Source organism: Bactrocera oleae, chromosome 5, assembly GCF_042242935.1.
Source record: "Bactrocera oleae isolate idBacOlea1 chromosome 5, idBacOlea1, whole genome shotgun sequence".
NCBI classification, from domain to species: domain Eukaryota; kingdom Metazoa; phylum Arthropoda; class Insecta; order Diptera; family Tephritidae; genus Bactrocera; species Bactrocera oleae.
This window is the reverse complement of record NC_091539.1, coordinates 30,149,897-30,169,974: the sequence shown is the minus strand read 5'-3', so window position 1 is coordinate 30,169,974 and position 20,078 is coordinate 30,149,897. Positions and strand designations below refer to the sequence as shown.

Sequence of the window (20,078 nt, the reverse complement as noted above, 5' to 3'; positions counted from 1 at the left end):
TTCATTCATTTTGACTTTAAATCTGACTTTGTAGTGGATATGTCGGTGGACAGTTTTTGTTAAAAATAATGAGGTATTACTTTTACTTTTTTGGGTATTTACAAATAAACCACCAATAAAGAAGTGTGTGCAAATAAACTCAAAAAAATAACCAATTTGAGTAAAACCGGTATAATTAATACCAACTAATGCTTAATTCTGTAGAAGAAGCAATTGATCTCGGATATATTCCTCTAAAATGATCAAAAACGCTAATTTTGAGGCGCTCTAAGTTGGACACCCCTTTATCCCCGGTTGAAAATTAAAAATTAATTGCGGATGAAGTTTTTAACGATCCATTTTCAAATTTATACAGTCGTGACTGAAGAGCCTAACGTACATTTTTCATTAAAAAAAAAAAAAAAAAAAACTAAATAAAAAATTGTGAATTGAAAAAAATTATTTGTTTATAAAAATGTACCTTTTGTTTGCAAAAGAAAGTCGAAAAAATGCAACTTATATCTCATTGGAAAGCAGAGAAAAAAAAGCAAACAATAGGTCGTTTAGTTATTATACCCTGAACAGGGTATATTAAGTTTGCCACGAAGTTTGTAGCACCCAGAAAGACTTGGAGACTTTATAAAATATATACATAAATGATCATGTCCATGTCCGTCTGTCTGTATATATATATACGAACTAGTCCCTCAGTTTTTAAGCTATCTTTTTGAAAATTTGTACGTGTCCTTTCCTCACTAATATGCTGCTCATTTGTCGATATCGGACCACTATAGCATATAGCTGCCATACATGCTGAACAATCGGTATCAAGTTATTGTAAGGAACCTTTGTATTTGTGAAAGGTGTTATAGATTTATATGTGCAACCAAAGTTAATGTTTTTTCTTGTCTTTATGATGAAATACTTTTCTTCGCATACGTTAGTGTTTAAAAGTAATTTTTTCAAGCGTCGAAATTTTGTGAAAATTTAATGTAAATTATCGATGGAATGACCCATATGTGGTAGCTTAAACACATACGAGTGTACAAGATATGAAATGTTTTCCTCTTATAGTATGACGATTTCCTTATGTAAAAATTTCCGCAATGAAAACTAAGCCACTGTTGTGCTACAAGTACTTTTACTACTTGCTCCTATATAAATATATGTATGGTATATTATATACAAGTGGCGTAGCTGTTGCTTACATACCATAAGTTATGCAACCACTGCTATATCAACAACCTCGGGAAACTCGATACTGTTTACATTTCAATATTTCAGCAATTTTCGACATAGCGTTTATGTTAGTTATAGTTATTGTAATATTGATAAAATTAATAAATACTTTGTAAAACACGTGCTTGTCGAACGATTGCTGAGTTAGCATTAAGTAGCTAAAGGTATTGAACAATTATACAATATAAATGCTTTTTGAATTCAACTACCAAAATGTACGGTTATTATTATGTTACTTACATACATACATACAGTCGAACTTCCCTATAGTGAATTCGCCCGGAACCTAAAAATCAGTTCACTTGAATTACAGTCTTAAATTTTTCATTTGCAACAAAATCTTCCAAATAATTCAGAGAGTTGAAAACATTAGTTGGTACGTTACTCCTAATCTCCACAAAGATTATGATTAAGTTAACGGATGAAGAAACTTGTTCTAATGTAGGTAATGCCATTTTTTTTTCAACGGTCAAATCGTCTTCATCGTTATCTGAATGTGTAAAAGTAGATATAATGTTTATTAAATTTTGGTTGGACTATAAAATGAAAAATATTTAGCAAGTACTCGTACAGCTGAAACATCGCTTCTTTCTAGAACGTCACTAAGGATATATTCTTCGGACGGGCTGTCCCAGGACTGCACACCAATATTAACATTGACGTTGTCCTCAAATACTGCTTCGATACTTGCTACTTATTTAAATGAAGATTCCGAAGCAGCCAAATCCGATATTGAAAGAAGGTCTTCTTCATTCCAATGCTCAGATGAATTCTGCAAGGCCATACAGAATTTTCCTCATTTAGTTGAGCCAATATTTTATATATTGTACAATAGTTAAAATTTTTCTGTAATGTTGTTTCATGTTATAAATAATGCATTGGTCCATTAGTTGCAGAAACTAAGTCATGTTGGGAGGAAAATAAGAGCAGTGCAGTTATAAACAAAAACCAAATATTTTTATTGTATAGAAAAGTTATCTATATATAAATTTATTATAAATAGAAAAAAATACGGAAATAGAACGAAAAGATGTGTCTTCGAAATTAATTTATTATAAGAAAAGCTTCATTATATGGAAGTTCACTTTAAGGGCGTTCGACTGTATATAAATTATATGTGCATATAGACACGTAATTATACACTGCGAAGTGCACAAACAACTTCATTTCATTTCTGGTAAAAGCAATGCGAAATTATGTAATTCACTTAAAATTGCTAATGAATGAAGTATAAAAACTATACATTTGTACGCAGATACCTTTGCTTTCTTCGAAATTTGTTACCTACTAATAATTATTATTCATAATCAGAAGATTTTGATTACTTGGTACAAATTAATATTTTACGCGATGGGTGGCGTTGGCTTTGAAATGACAGAGGTCTGACTGTCATTGAATTCAACATATTGACCATAGGAACTACAAAGAAAAAGTTTGGGCACATAGTAGGTTTTGTTTGAAGCGTTATTGACTTGATCGATAGCTCATACATGCTGGGTTTTTAAACAAATCTAAATCTAATAAAACCAGCTAACAAATTATGTAACATTTGAAGTTACTCCAATCGGCTTCCTATTACAAAGCACTTGTTTACGGTTTTGTATTAACTACTGGATTGAAGTTTGAGAGGAATTGGCTCTTTAGATACAAATAAGTTTCGGCGTACTTTCCCTCGAATTTTTATTTCGTTTTTTATTATTTTTTCACTTGAATTCACACTAAAACGAGTACTAGACAGTGTAAGCGAAACTTTCATTAACACGTTGATTAAGCATATTTAGCCCTATATCGAACAGTTACGCCAACTCCTCCATAACTTTCTGTTGTATTTGCTTATTTACATAAGTACATATGTATATCATATGTATGTGTTTAACATCCATTTGTGTATCCATGCATAAGGGTGCGGCATTTGCATATTGGCATAATCGTTTATGTAGATGCGATGTACCTCCAAATAACATTGACCCTATGGCTCAGAAGTCGTCGATGTCTTCCAGTTATGGTGAACCAATTACTCACGCAATGCGTTCTGTCGGACTTTTATCTTCGACAAAATGTAAACTATGATTAGAAACATGTAAACTATTTTGTTTTTATGTATTTGCGTGCGCTGAAACGGTGCGCATCAATGATAACCTCAAATGCAGCAAAAAGAAGTAGAATTTACATAGGCGACTACGGCGAGGCGGCTACCTAAGCGAATGCAAGTGTGTAGACATTGAAACTCTGCCTCGTCTAGTGTAAACAACATTGTGACAATAACAACACAGCGAGCGTTCGTACGCTTGTAATGATCGCACGACTAATACCATTTCAAATTGGTTTTGTCCAGTCGGCCTTGTGCCGAATCTTGCTCAGAGGCAGCAGCATGCACACACATTACGCTTACATGTGTGTACATATGGATTTATCTATCTGTATGTACATAAGTGAGTTGCTTGTAGGTATGTCAGCATAAAATCCATTTAGCAGTCATTGCGCCAACTTTCGATGATTGCCGCTGAAGACCTCTAATAAAGTTTGGATTTCGAGGCGATAATTATTTGCCTTTGGTTTTACTTTGGCATGGTACTTTTTTGATATCTATGTGAAATTTCTCTTGAACTGTCATTGCGATGAACAATGAGTGGGCAGATGCTTGGACAACAAGAAAAACTTTATGTGGTCATGTTAAAGGCCAAGTTCAGGTAAACATAACCTGCGGCATTGAATCGCATTAGAAGTCAAGATGAATTATTTGTTGCGTAAGTAGTTTGATGGTGATATGCCTACGCACTATAGTTATATCAAATCTTTTTGTGAAAGTACAAATTTTAGTCAATTGCATTTACAAATTGAAACGAGTCTCTGAATAAATTTTTTATATATTTTTCGGCAAATATAATAACTTTTGTGAATATAAACTTCAAATATATTACAATACAAAATGCACTATACTTTAAAATACACATACTTACATACATACATATCTACTTTCAAGTAAAAAGTTGAAAATTCAAAACAGTAAAACAGAAGAAAAAAAATTAACTTCGACTACACGGAAGCTACAGTACCCTTCACAGATGCATTTCTTATAGCAACGATATATTTGATCAAACGAAAAATGTTTTATTAGTTCTTCTAGCCACGTTGTTTGAAATAAATATTGCTATTTTTTACTTAACTTACTCATTAACTTAAGATCTTTATTAATTGTATAAGGGCTTATTGTGACCATGGCTGTATATATTTTATAGGGTCTCTACCGTTTCCTCCTAAAACCATTTATGTTCGAAAAGGCACACGGAGATTTTATTTTATCTGACTTTCTGAAAAAACTTGTTAAGTAGTTTATTTTATTGATTTGGCTTCTACCGGCAACAATGCAAAAACAACATTTTTGTATAAGTAATTTGTAACCCAAATGCATTCGTTCATACATACTTACACTTACTGTATATGAATGTATGCCGGTACCTCTGTACATATGTATAATATACAAAGATGTGTATATGTATGTACATTTGATTCCACATCTTCAAGAGCTGTGCTAATTATTTATTGTTGTTGTTGTCATTATGCACATCATATTTGAACGTGTCGCCAGAGTGAGGGCTGTTGTTGTTGAATTTCGTGCTGCTGCTGCTTACATAACGAACTACTAGCTGCAAAAACAATAAAAACAACAATGTTACTAATAATTGAATCAAGGCGAAATTTCATCACATTTACCGTAAAAATTTGTTTTTTACCATTTCTGGTAATTATCGTATTTTTACACGAATCGTCCTCCATTACTACTCCATAAATATATTTTGTACATACCTACTTTTGCACACGTACATAAGTATGTATATTATATGCTTAAAAGCTTATTCAATACATCCATATGAATGCAAATAGTATATAAAATACATTTGTATGTATGTTTAAATGACGAAAGGTTTATTTAGAAAACATAGTTATCATTTCATTATCAGATTACAACAACTGTAACATCAATTGGTTTAACAGAAATTAGGTAATAATTTTCATTTAACTCCACGAAAGAATTCGAAAGGAAAGAATATGTTAATTACTTGCATATGTTGTGTTGGGAGTTAATATGGACCCTAAGCTTAATTTTTGTCTTCATATTGACACCATGGTCTTGAAAGTAAAAGCTGTCCTCAGTTTTGTTAAACGTTGGTCTAAAGAATTTAGAGATCCGTATATTACTAAAACACTTTATACAACTTTGGTTAGACCTATATTGGAATATGGATCTGTTGTATGGAACCCTAACTACCAAATCCATTCTGACAAGTTAGAGTCTGTTCAAAAACAATTTTTACTTTTCGTCTTAGCGCATTTCCGATGGGATTCTAGGGTAAGTCTACCTTCATACACTAGTCGTTTAAAACTTATTAATCTACCTACACTTTCTAGTCGTAGGGAAATGCTTGGCATAATATTCTTAATGAAAATCTTGAATGGAACAGTTTGCAGTTCTTTTCTCCTGTCTGAAATTAAATTTAATATACCGATTCGCTTTTCCCGGCAGTTTAGACCTTTACTGTTAAAATCCTGTAGATCAAATTTTGAACTAAACGAGCCATTCCGCCGTATATGTCATGATTTTAATTCTCATTCCAGCACATTTGACTTATCTGACTCACTTTTCAAAATTAAAAAGACTTTATTCTTTTCTCTTAATGAATGAAAATGTAACAATTTATTATATTGTAACTACAATATAAATCTTAGCTGTTGAAATGTTTGATTCTGTAGTTGAGCAGTTTTAGATCTCAACATATAAAAACCTCTCTTGCCTTTTCTGACTCGGCTAATTCTGCACGTATGCGGATTGCGCCCCTCGCGTCGGTTGGGCGGGAGGAGGGTAATCGTTGGGTTATTATTATTATTATTATTTGACATTGGGCGAGGAGGCAATATTGCTGGCAATACAGATTTTTAGCAATCTTAAATTACCAGTCGAGATACCCCTTTATATTTGTACATAACGCAATTTACAAATCATTGTATAAGGCAGGGATAATGGGATGCTGATCCAACTCTTTCCAGTGTGAGAGCGCCTCAAAATTAGCGTTTTTTATAACATTTTCCATTGTAGCCAGATCGGACAAAATAATAATTTTTGGGAATTTAAATTAAAATACCCAACATTTATTAAGATTAAGTATTATAATACATGTATCCGTTAAACATATGCAGCAACTATTTAAACCCTTTTTTGTTATTTTGTAATACTTGTATATTAAAACAATTGATTTTTGAACTTTTAATACCTAATCAAAAATATATATGTATGTATTAACTCTCAATTAATAAATGTTTTTTATAATTTTCAATCGAAAATTAATGCAACTAAGCATGGCATTACAAAAGAAAGTTCAGAAGGTCTGACGTTTAGCAACTAGAAAAAGAGGGACGGCCAGATTTAAATCCTACAGAAAAATATGTGAACAAGGAGATTTGTTGCTGCTGTTGAAGATCGCTAACAAATATTGGAAAACAATAAAAATGAAAGAAAATGCAAAATTTAAATGTATGTGATAAAATCTTTTGTGATGCCATACTTAGTAGTATTAATTTTCAATTGTAAATTATAAAAAACATTTACTAATTGAGAGTTAATACATTATTTCAGTTTTTAAGTATTGAAAGTTCAAAAATCAGTTAATATATCACAAAATCACAAAAATGGATTCAAATAGTTGTTCCATATGTTTAACGGAAACATGTATAATAATATTTAATCTTAATAAATGTTGCGCTCTGATACTGGAAAGCGTTGTGCATCCCATTATCCCTGCCTTATACAATGATCTGTAAATTGCGTTATGTACAAATATAAAGGAGTATCTCGACTGGTAATTTAAGATTGCTAAAAATCTGTGTTGCCAGCAATATTGCGAATGGAGACAGCACATTGCTAATGCTTAGCAATTGATGTCTAAGTATATTTCATGCCATCCATTGCTAGCAATGAACTATCATTTTGGTGGTTTGACAAAGCTGTTTTAATTTCCACACAAATTTTCAAAAGACAACAAGTACAAGCATAGTTTCGGTCGCATGATGCAAGAAAAAATAAATGCTAATGTTTTATGTTTTGTTGAGTAAAATGGAATTTAGTCATATATAAGAGTCATATATAAAACAGAAATTTTAACAAAACATGGAAAATTGTATTAAATACATACATACCATATATATGTATATGTATGGTTAATATTTTAATTATAATTGTTAGCATATGTAAATATCATTGCTCATATTGAATTGGTAAATAAACTTTATGCAACAATTATTTAAGTCTTAAAATATGAAATCTTATTTTTTCAATGAATACATTTGTAGAAAAAAGTAGATTTCTGCTAAAAATAAGTTAATTTGAATATGAGAGTCTAACGTCAATTGAATTGTTTGTAAAATTGTGTACTAATCAGATCCATTAAATCAGTTATACAATAGTTGATAGGAATTTATTTTCTACTCTGTCATTTATTGGATTCATTTAATTTAATCGTATCATCGATCAAAGTTATCGTTGTACCCGTTTGGTAATATGTTGCTAGCAGAGTTTAAATACGTAAGTAATACGAAGATCTTTTAGATTTTATCCTTTTTGAATATACCTTGATAAACCCGATATTATTCTAAGCATTTTTAGTGGAACCCCTGTAATACATCAATGTTGGTTGCAGAAGTTATAGCCTATAGTTGAATACATTTATATCGGCTTTATAGCCACCGTAAATAAGATAACTTTGTTGTCAAATTTGAGTTGAGTTCGATCATTGGATTGTTAAAGTCCCAATTTTATGGCTATACACTTATCTTTATTTCTTATTCCAATAACTTAACACTTATTGCTCGATATTCGAGTTTACAACTTATTGCTTAAAGCTTAATTGCTCTTTACACGGCAACACTCTAATGAAAACTGGGTTTGCTGCACAATCCGACAGCCCTTATATAGTAAATCTTTAACAAAACATTGCTTCTGGAACATTCTGGCAAGTACGAATTCGCTAACTAGTTGCTTCTGGCAAATTATTGTCAATTCGATTTTGTTCTATCGTCCATGTTCGTCACAATATGTTTCTTACACATACCTTCTGTCCAAGTAAATGCCGAGATAAATTACTTCATTAGTCAGATAGGGAATTTGTAAAGTCTACGCGATTACAAACTGTTATGTTTCAAATGATCAGTAACGATGAGAGAGGGCCCGGACCCAGTGTTCTCAGAGGAATCGGTGCTCTGCAACAATGATTTTTTTCTGCAATAATTCACTACAATTGTTGATAAAATAAATTACTATCATTTATGACAATATTTGTAATGCTAATTTAAAATTGTAATGTTATAATTTAAAATAATGCTCCTACAGACTGCTCAACCATCAACATCAATTAAAAAAATGTGGAAAACGGTTGGCCTCAAGGGCCATCCCTGCAACTTCAAATTTCGCTTTTTTCACTGCTTTTGAGCTCTTCGAAATTTTTCGTTTTCGATATCTAGCAAGTAAATCAACCGATTTCGACCCGGTTTCAAGGTTTAGAACTGATTAGTTTTTGGTGTCGATCGGTCAAGTCGTTTGGAAAAAATTCGAAAAAATTTGATTTGATATTTTTGAGATTTCTCGAAATCTACTGGTCCGATTGGGTCCAAACTTACACGAAATTCAAGTGCAATGAAACCCTTTGGAATGCCGTTTAGTTTATTCAAATCGGTTGAGCAGTTTAATAGTTATAAGAGGGTCACATACATCCACACACACACACATACATCCACACATACCTACAGACATACGGACATCATCGTAGAAATGTTCGGGGAAGCTTCCTCGACCCTCAGAACGTCGAGATCTGTTGAGAACTCGATTTTTGCAAAATGGGGTGAAACCAATATCTTCCCGATTTTTAGAAAATTTTCCATTTTCTTAGCGGGAAGTTAAAAAACACGTTTCAGATCTGTATCAATGTTTCTTCTGGATGCTTTACCAGATTATTATCAAGTTATATATGTATGTATGTACTCGAGCTTCTAAAACATAAACAAAACAAGTAAGGAAGATTTCATACTTTTGCAACTCGCCAGGTTCAAAGCCAGGGAAATACCTTTAGGTACATACGGTTTGTTAGAACAAAGAAAATCAATATATGTAGTATATGATAGTTTGGGTAATTTGTGAACCAATTTCCCATATTTTCGGCATTAAACTATAGTATATCCAATATTATACTTCCAGTAAATTTTTCTTAGGTATCTTAATTATTTGCTGATATATGCAATATAAAGTCAGCCAGTAGTTCGAAAATCATTTTATTAGGTATATGGGGGCTAAAGGAATTATTGACCCCATTTTTGACATACAGGCATATTATTATCAGAAAAGGATTCTCTTCGAATTTCTATAACATGTCTCACAGATTGACCGATATTTTCGATACTATGTTCGATGTAGGAACTGAGGTCCCCATATTCAATACATGGGGGGTGGAATAGTTTTATTCTGATGTAGACAATTTTTGATAATAAGGTCGCCCAACTTAAGGGCACTATTCAAGCAAAGTTTTACGCCACATTTATTGGTGCTTGATTTGTATACTGAAAAGTGAAAGAATCAGTTGGAATTTAAAATTGTGTTATATGGGAAGTAGGCGTGGTTGTAGCCCGATTACGCCCATTTTCGCTCTATAACATAGAAATATGAGAAGAATGTCACGTTCCGAATTTGGTTGGAATCGGTTAAGCAGATCCCAATATATGGGTTTTCACCTAAAAGTGGGCGGAGTCACGCCCACTGTCTAACATCCCAGGGATAAAATTTAATGTCTCTGGCGTATTTAGTGCTTGATTTATCGCATGTGGCAATTTATTTGTTTTTGATTAATGGCGGTTCGTGGGCGTCTGCAATACCAACCGTCTTACGGTACCAAGAAACATGTGTACCAAGTTTCATAAAGATATCTCAATTTTTACTCAAGTTACAGCTTGCACAGGCCGGATTTCAACTCGCCTCTTCATCCTGATCATTTATATATATTATATATAACCCTATATCTAACTCGATTAGTTTTAGGTGATATAAACAACCGTTAAGTATACAAAACTTTTATGTAGCTTTAGCAAAATGATGCAAGAGTATAAATATATATATATACATACATACAGGTTGGTTGAAAAGTTTCTCCTCTCACAGAGAAATAACCCTACTAGCTCCAATTTTTTTTCTCAAGTTGGTACATCTGTCATGAGAACACATGCAAAGTCACAAATCATTCTGTCAATTAATTGAATATCGCGCAGTAATTAGATTCTTTGTTTTGAAAGGTTTAAAAGCAAAGGAAATTTATGAAAAATTGTTAAAAGTGTATAAGTAGACACCGTTGAATTTTGGGCTGGTGAATTTAAACGTGGTCGACCTAGGCTTGAAGACGATCCACGCGAAAGACGACCAAAAACCGCAACCACACCAGAAATATCATAATATTGTTAGTGAAAATCCAAGTTCGACTAAGCGTGAAATTGGTAATGACATAGGCATCTCAGACGAACAAGTACTTTATATTTTACAAAGCTGTTTGGAAAATTAGTGCCGCACACAAAAACTGGATCGAAAACATATTTCTCAGCATTATTTGGAGCGTTTTAAGCAAAATAAAACCATGATCCTAAATTGAAACAAGAACGTTTACAGTGGACTGAAGCTGGTTGTTCAGCTCTAAAGCAGGTGAAGTCACAACGATCAGTAAAGAAGGTTATGGCATCCGTTTTTGGGATGCAAAGGGAATTTTGTTGATTGTTTATCTGCAGAAAAGTAAAACAATCAACTCTGAATATTAGCCTTTTGGATCAGCTGGATGAAAAAATTCGTAAGAAAATACCTGGCTTGCAGCACAAAGAAATCATTTTTCATCAAGACAATACACTTGCTCACAAAGATGTTTTAACAATGGCACATTTCAACGAATTAAAGTACGAATTGCTTGAGCATCCACCGTATTCACCAGATTTGGCTCCCAGCGACTAGTATCTGCTCAGAAACCTGCAAGCATTTGTGGAAAGCGTTTTTCGTCGAATGAAGAAGCTATTCAGCCATAGACGGTTATTTTGCAGAACTCATTATAGGGATGGCATAAAATTATTGAAGAACCGTACCAAAAACAGTATTTTTTCATTTGGAGCGCAGAAACTTTTCAACCAATCGGTATGTATATTTTGTAAAATAGATCATGGGGATCACGGAGCCTGCATCCAATATCCTTCCAGGACCCCGCTTTTTTCACTACTGCCCTACAAATGTCTATTACATTCCGTAGAAGTACGTAAAGGTTTACATTAAACTCTTTCTTGATAATTCAGAGGAGCACAAACGGAGTAGAAACTAGCTTATATATCTGTCAATAATGTAAGCATCCCTTATGTATCAAATATATTTAACAGAAAGACTGAAAAGATCATAGTATTTTAAAGAGAAACACATTTTTTTCATCAAAAGTCTGTTTTATTATGTAGCATAGTTGCTATTGAGCTATATATTATATGTTACGATACACCGACTTTTCGAAAAAATGGTTGTTGTAAAAGACATACATATATCCTTTTAAATATCTTCATCGTCACTAAATTCCTGGAGAATACAGTAACTTCAATTGAGAGTTCGATCATGATTAATTTGCTCAACACGTCTTGGATATCTTTATATAGTCAACCAAAATAATTTTGTGGAGTTTTTGATGTTTTATATGATGTACAGAATTTAGCAAGCTTATATAAATTCATAAATATAAAAAAAAAATTTCGAAATTAGCAAGAAATGTTTTCTACCGAGTTTAAAATTTTTTTTTTTGCCCTAATAAGACTAAGCGGAAACTCCTTTTCCTTTAACACAATGCCGATTTTACCTACTAAAGAATTTTTTGTCCATGTATCCACATGTATATTTATTAACCCAATCGTCTACTATTTGCGACAAGACCATAATTTGTCGAAAATGTTAAGTTGCAAATAAATATTTTCCGTCGTATTGTACAGGGCCAAACTTTGTTCGCTTCTACGAGTACAACAATGCATTAATGCTTTTACTCAGTTCACGGTTATGTTTCAGACAATTAAATACATCTCAGAGCTCATAATATTATATATAACTAATGCTCATTGTAGACCTATTAGTAATGAACCCAGCTATCGAAAAAGACGGAATGACGCATGAAAAATCGTGTCAATGTGTTTACTCAAGCGCATATAAGTCGCTATTTATCCAGTACCACACGTTTCTACATGCGTATATGTGTTCGTATGAATGCAGGAAATCATCTCGCTCCATTTTAGCTCAAAGTTATTATGAAAATATAATAATTTAAGGCAGTAAGCGGTCACCAGCTAGCAAAAATGGATTCATTAATTGAGTATATGGATGTATCAACATCTTTATGGACTTTTAGTGTTATTAGAATAACGATATTCAGAGATGTCAAATTGCCTTCTGACTGCTCTTCACTTTTAACTGCGAAAGCTCTTTTTACTCTCTCTGTTCTGCTTATTGATTATCATTTACGGTATAAGCCTTTTTCTGATTTTAATAAAAATTATTTACCACGATTTATTACCGGCTATTTATAAACATATAAGCATGTATGTATGTATGTATGTGAAAGAAATCATAAATATCACTGTGTGCCAAGATTCCGAAAATCAATAACACTTAACAGCTGCTTTTAAAAATTAATTTCATCGTTACGCCACATCCCAACTCATAAATCGCATACGAATGAGTTCTGATTATGCATTACGAAGTGTCAACTATGGGTATATCACAGCGGGAACTTAGAATTGATATGCAATAACTTTTATGGTAAACTATTTTATTTACAATAGGCTGAAATTGGCCTTGCAAATATGGTGTAAGAATATAAACAGTAAATTTTTTAGATTATTTCAAATACGTCATATAAAATATCATAAGTCATACGTATATACTTATAATAAATTAATGTACCATATTTTATACAAATATTTCACCAAATTAAAAATTTCAAATGGAATCTTAAAATAATTGAACCCAGTAAAATGTATTATTCAGCTTTTCTTAATCAACCTGTGACCTACTTATCTCATTGCTACTAATAGCTGTCTTCGACTCGCCATTACTCTGCAATCTTTGAGCTCTTCTCTCTTACCAAATTTACATGCAAAAGCAACAACACATTTAATGAGCTGAGTTGATACAAGAGAGTACGCGGGTGTATGAGTAGTTCAAAGATGGTGCAATTTATTATTTAATACGACATTGTCCTTCAAGGAACTGTACCCACAGCATCAAGGTATTATTTTAAAGCTTTTTGAACTCTTCTAAAAACTTTCTACTCCACAACATCCACTCGGATATAAACCAGTTTTCTAGCCTGGGTCCTTAAAATGTTTATCACAATATGGTAGTAATTGCTAAGTACATATTCTCGAATAACTTTCGACATAGTATTATAAGTTTTCCCTAACTCGAAATAAATATTTTAATTCGTGCTTTGTTTGGTAAAGGTGTTGGGTACAAAAAGAAATACAAATATTTGAAGACTTTGGACTCTTACGGCCCTGATTTGAAATATTCTTTTTATTGGATATAAAGTAATAAAATCCAGGTAACTTAAAATAATCGATGTAATTGAAAATGAATTAATGTGGGCGATAACTACAAACATCTCAGATAATGAATAATAATTTCTATTTCTATCAACTTTTACCACATCCAAATCTTGGAACAATATTAAAACATCTTCATTCCATATAATTTCCGTACCAATAAATGCTATGCATAAAATCCCCTTGTTTAAAGTCTAACATATATTTAGTATCCCTGCAATTTTTTTACTTAGGTGGCTAAATTGTTACTACCGCCTTAAATTGAAATTGCGTTATTAACTCGGGATGAATCGAATATGGCTTGCTATTAGTCGAAAATTTCGTGTTATCTTTTAAAATATTTACACAAGTTATGCGTTGTCAAAACCAACAAGTTGTTGTTCATTCTAGTGATTTTAAGAGAAGCCGTTAACTCCACCATGTTCCGGTCGAGTGGCAAATATAAATAATATTTGCATGCGACTGAATGGAGCTCCAGTCAATAGTCTTACATAAGCAAGCGGAGCTGCCACAGTCGCTACATCGTTTGGCATTTCATGGTCATCGTATTGCTATGAAAAATTGGAAGTTGCATGTAACACTGAGCAGAAAACTATGGTCCGCCGTTGCAAAATCCGTACTGTTATACTTACATACGTATATATACATATGTTAGTACGTAAAAGCAATTAATAAACTTTACATCTATATGTATATAATCACGTAAGATTCAACGAATTTGCTTCAAATTTTTCTGACCTCCTCGGTTTCTGGCTTAATTTCTTGGCCAAGGTCTTTACTAGGAAACCAACGAAAACCGTTGCTTAACGAACACCGAAAAAAAAGATTGCCAATGAAATATTGTGATCCGGCCCGGAAGACTTGCAAACAATGACGTCGGACAGCAACTGGAAGCCAATTTGTGGCAAAACAAAAACGGAAAGCTGCTTGCAACCTCATGCATACATACGTATGAAGTATGAAACTTTTGAAACTGGTCACTTGGAACTCGCTTCATGTAACAAAATAGCAAAAATTTGCAACAGTAAACATTCGGACCAGTATTTGCGCGAATCTGACCTCAAAAAACTGAAGCGAATAATAAACGAAAGTGAAAGAGAGAAATATATAAATCCACTTTGGAAGCAGAATACAAAAAGAAATTTAAAATAATTTGCAAATCAAATCTGGTTTATGTTATGCAATCTTACAACGTGTACAAATACATCTGTACATACTAAGTAATTTCAAAGTAAATCTGCAGCTGACATGTAGCTCGACCGATTAAACACAACTATTGAGTAGTTGCTAAAAAATTAACATACATACGTGTGTTTACTGTTACTAATATTAATGTTTTAAAGTACATAAACGATAACAGCTCAAGTCAAAATTTTTTATTATTGATATGGAGACACCAAGGTTTAAAATTTATCTCTTGTAAACATGAAGGATGTCCACATTTTTAAATTTGTTTATTTTTACTTCTTAAAAGAACTTGTTGATTGTTAACAAGCTAAACGACAAAAGTAATATTTCTGAGCCATGAGCTACAACCGTTCAAGCTGTTTTCATAAGTACTTCGAAAAAAATCGCTGGAGCTGAAAATGGGAAGTAAAGAAAAAGGCAAGTCCTGAAAATAATGGAAATAGTTGGACTTGTGGACAAGAAGCGGAAACATGTTAGAACAATTTCTGTTATGTGTTCGCAGTACGCAATAGAGCATACGCTTACTCTTGAGCATGAACTTTAAACTAATAGAAATGAAGAGAACGCTTTGACAACAATGTTATTTAAATGCTCAACAAATGTCTTTAGGAAGTGGGAAACTTTCAAGTAATATAGATTTTACAAGTGACCATACTGTTTAAATCAAACTCTAACCATTTAATAACTCTACGTTATTTGAAAGATACACCTGTTAGATTTGTGACTGGGAAAATAATTGAACATTGTTAAATGATTCATAAAAATACTAATTTAAACATTTAATTTGAATAAAAGTAGTAACAATTCATAATTTAAAAAAAATTGTATTCTTTGATCCTAGTTGACGTTGATGCAAACTATAATTTTGATCGATCAGTTTGAATGGCAGATATACGCTATAGTGTTTTGATCTGAACAATTTGTTATGCCAAATTTCGTAAAGGAGCCTTGTCAAATAAAACAGTTTTTCATACAAAGACTTAAGTTTGATCGATCAAGTGAGCAGCTTCTCGGGAAGAAAAGGGCGTGTGCGAAATTTCAGATCGATATCTCAAAAACTAAGAGACTAGTTCACGTATATACACAGACAGACAGACAGACAGAAAAACAGTCGACTCAGCTCATCGCTCTGATCATTTATGTATATACGTATATACTTTATAGGGTACCCGACGTTTTTTTTGTGTGTTACCAACTTCGTGGCAAACTTAATACACCTTGTTCAGGGTTGTTTAATACACCTAGGGATGTTTGTATATAAAATTTTAAATCTGATAAATCCATTGTTGTTGTGTTAGATGACATATGAGATTAACGAGTAAAGTTGAGCTTCATTATTATTATATTTTTTTTCCTAAATATTGTACTTCTATTTTAAATTTAAATAAATATTTTACCATTCAAATTAACATAAGGTTTCTATTTCTAGTGGACGATGCTTCCGGTCATTATACATCTGGCTTCTTCTATGGAAACAACTATTGGCTGGGATCTCTATCGCTATGTGAATCTATTTACCACGAAGATGATCATGATAGCTCAAATTCAAAATCTGTGAAAAACTCTGGTCTTCCGTTCGCCAAAGCACATTCGCAGATTTACACAACAGTCTACAACGAGAATCCACCTTTTATTCCTGGATTCTTTGTTATAAAGCTTTTTTTGAACGATACGTTTCCAGCGCTTATGGTAATTACACACATATTAATAAATTCTTATCAGAAGTAGATTATTGAGAGGGGTTTCTACCAAAAAAATCATTCGTCTAAAATTTTGCAGAAAGGACCCCAAAAAATACAACAAAACTGAGCGAAGCTAAACTTAACAAAATACATTTTTTCACAAATATTATATTTTATCTAGTGAATCATGCTTAACATATTATATATGAAATTTCAAGATAATGACCCAAGATTTTGCTAGCTAACATTGGTATTTTTGCTCAGTTTTACTTTGAAAACTCCAATGAATGCTGCCCAATCCGCCGTAAAAATGTCTAAAAAGAATTTTTGCAAAACTTTTATTCAGGAACTGAATTGAAGTCGACGTTATTCTATACTTTCACTAAATGTTGCAGAGAGTATAATAGTTTTGTGCATCTAACGGTAGGGTTATATGCTATATAAAAATTATCAGTATGCTGCGACGAATTCATTTCCTCATTATAAAGAGTTATAACTACGTCAAAAACTAAGTGCCACTTCAATTTATTATTTGGATCACAGAGAAAAAAATCATCTGTGGTGTGAACATTTTTGAGAGTGGTCTCACCCACTAATAAATTTTGGTACATATTTCAGAAGCTACTTAAGCTTTATGAGCAAATCGGATAATAACCACGCCTACTTCTCACACAATGATTATGTCCAAAACTACTAAAAATGATATAACTGCGGATCGAAAAATATTCCGAAGCTTTAGATTTTACCGTAAAAATAACACAGCAGGTTTACATGTGAATCGGTATAAAAGTTATGTAAAGGGCGTTGCCGTTTTAGTCTTAATCTCATACTTCAGCAACTGGTCGACTAACATTCTCTTGACATTATATACAGTTTAAAAATGGTCGATGACACTACAACCATACTACTATGTAACACAATTTTAAATTCCGATAGTATATGATTTTTTCATTATCTATTTTGTTCCTTCTGTTTTAGCAATTGAATAGTTAAGAACTACCATATGCACTATCGCCATGATTTTAGTCATAAGACAGACCCAATATTGGAACTGATCGTGTGAAGTTTACAGGGATGGAATAATAAGATCGCTAATGTAATCGCTTCGTGTACCACTTAATATGGGTATAAGTAGTTCCTCAAAAGAAGAATAAGAATATTTTCCTCCCGGAAGTAGTAAGAGTTATCTGCTTGCAATAAACGGTATGAACAGTAAACCAAACTGTAGCCTAGGGATATACATTTATAAAAGATAATTATTTATACTTGATTTAAAATCAAACATTTATTCTTCTAAATGGATGCGCTTGCGCGGAGGTGCTAATATCAGTTAATTTATTTGAAAAAGAAATTATCCTTTGCTAAACGCAGGTATAGGTGCCTCCATAGTAAGATATAAATAATATAGTAAATAGTCACTTAATTAATGTACATACTTGTATATTTGTGTATTTTTGAGTGTTAAGTGTAAATTTTTTTCGTTTGAATTTTAGACTCGAACCATCTACGTTGGCGTTTGTTTACCTTCCAGCTGTTCAACCAAAGAAGTCAATACTTTAGCAGAATTCACACAAACACCCTCGGCAACACGGACGGTGAACATTTTGGATGTGCGCATGCCCACAAACAGGAAGTTTAACTTGTACGATGATCGAACATTTTGGATTCTAATGTAAGTTTTAATGAATGAAAGTATTATAATTAGATAGTTGCATTCTTATATGAATTATATATATTGCTCATAATTATGCCTTTTTGTATGTAGATGAGAAAGTTCATTATATTGAAACGTCTATAATAACCCCTATGAAAGAAAAAATGAAAAACTTATTAGTAGCGTAAGTTTAGAGGCTGATACACATATTATGAAGTTGAGCGAGAGTTTTGAAGTTTATTTTCATGCCCAGGTAACGCAGGGGAGTTTTTCAAAATTTAAATTTTACACTTTTTGGGGATACTTTGAACTCTCAAGCGTTAACTTGTAAATTATGTAGAGAAATAGTGTTCTAAATTACAAAACGATCGGTGCAATCGTTTTGAAGTTATGAGGGGCACTGACTTTGAAACTGTAAGTTGTTGGGAAAATTCTTTAAAGTTTTGAAATCTGATGTGAAAGTTTCATACGATATGTACAAAAATAATCATTATTTCGTTAATTGTGCTCCAATCGACTTGAAATTTAGACACACAATTTTTGCTATATTAGCCATTCATTAAGAACAAGACAATTAAATATAAAAAAATAAAAATCTTTCTCTCCCATTTAACTCATATTCTATACATGTATCTACTATGTATACATGTACATATTTATAGAGGAGTAATGAATTATTTATTTTTTTAGAATTGTTACATCTTTCGTCTTCACACTTATAACCGCTGGTACATTATACGAAATATACTTGACCCGTCGCTTGAAAGCAGCACTACGTCGTCAGGACAAAGAAATGATGAATAACAGCGAAACCTCCTCTGGCATTGGCTGTCCTTCTTCTGATTACAGTGATTCACTGGCTCATGAGTCGCTCAAAAAAGAGTCCATCAAGGAATCCCTTAACGAACTGAATATAGTGCTGAACATACCACATGAGATAACTGGCGGTCCTTCGAGTAGCAACAGCACTTCGGATGAACATCTGGAAGGCCATCTGCACGAACCGGAAAAACTAGGCGTTTACTCCGAATTATTATTATCATTCTCAGCTATTACCAATTTCAATGCGATCTGTGATCGAAACGTCGGTGCAGACACTATTCCGTCTATACATGGTTTACGTGCCTTTTCCATGGCATGGGTCATACTAGGTCACACTTGCATAGTGGTTTTCAAATACTCCGACAATATGGAGATGCGCAAGGAAGTGGAGAAAAATTTCTTCTTTCAGGCCATCACCAACGGACCATTCAGCGTGGACACATTCTTCTTTATTAGTGGTTTCTTGGTTTCATATTTGTATTTCCGCACGAACGCCAAAGGAAAACTTAATAAACTCACGAAAGGAACGAGTGAGCTGGCAGCTGGTACTGCACACTTTTTCGGATTAGTCGCCTACCGTTTTATGAGGTTTGTACTCTCAGATTATGTGAGTGGTAACATTAATAAATTTACAATTCGTAGGTTAACAGCTCCTTACATGTTTGTGCTCGGCGTGGTGCAAGTATCCATGAAATATTTAGCAGCCTATTCAATATTCGATCCTCCGACTATGGATCACGAAACTTGTCCGCAATATTGGTGGCGTAACTTGCTGTACATAAACACACTCTTTCCAGTAGATCAAATGGTAAGCAAAATTACTTCACTAAACGATAACTTAATTGAATAAAAAATTATCTAAATTAATTGAAATTTGT

At 32.8% G+C, this 20,078-nt stretch overlaps 1 protein-coding gene across 1 annotated transcript in view; it reads left to right on the top strand.

The window, feature by feature from the left end:
- Window positions 1-20,078, top strand: part of LOC106624690 (nose resistant to fluoxetine protein 6) — a 50,753-nt gene that overhangs the window by 28,249 nt on the left and 2,426 nt on the right. Inside the window, exons 2-5 of the mRNA XM_036371939.2 lie at window positions 16,472-16,731; window positions 18,218-18,396; window positions 19,069-19,788; window positions 19,843-20,008. Coding sequence (XP_036227832.1) covers window positions 16,472-16,731; window positions 18,218-18,396; window positions 19,069-19,788; window positions 19,843-20,008 — 1,325 coding nt within the window. The remainder of the gene's footprint in view (window positions 1-16,471; window positions 16,732-18,217; window positions 18,397-19,068; window positions 19,789-19,842; window positions 20,009-20,078) is intronic.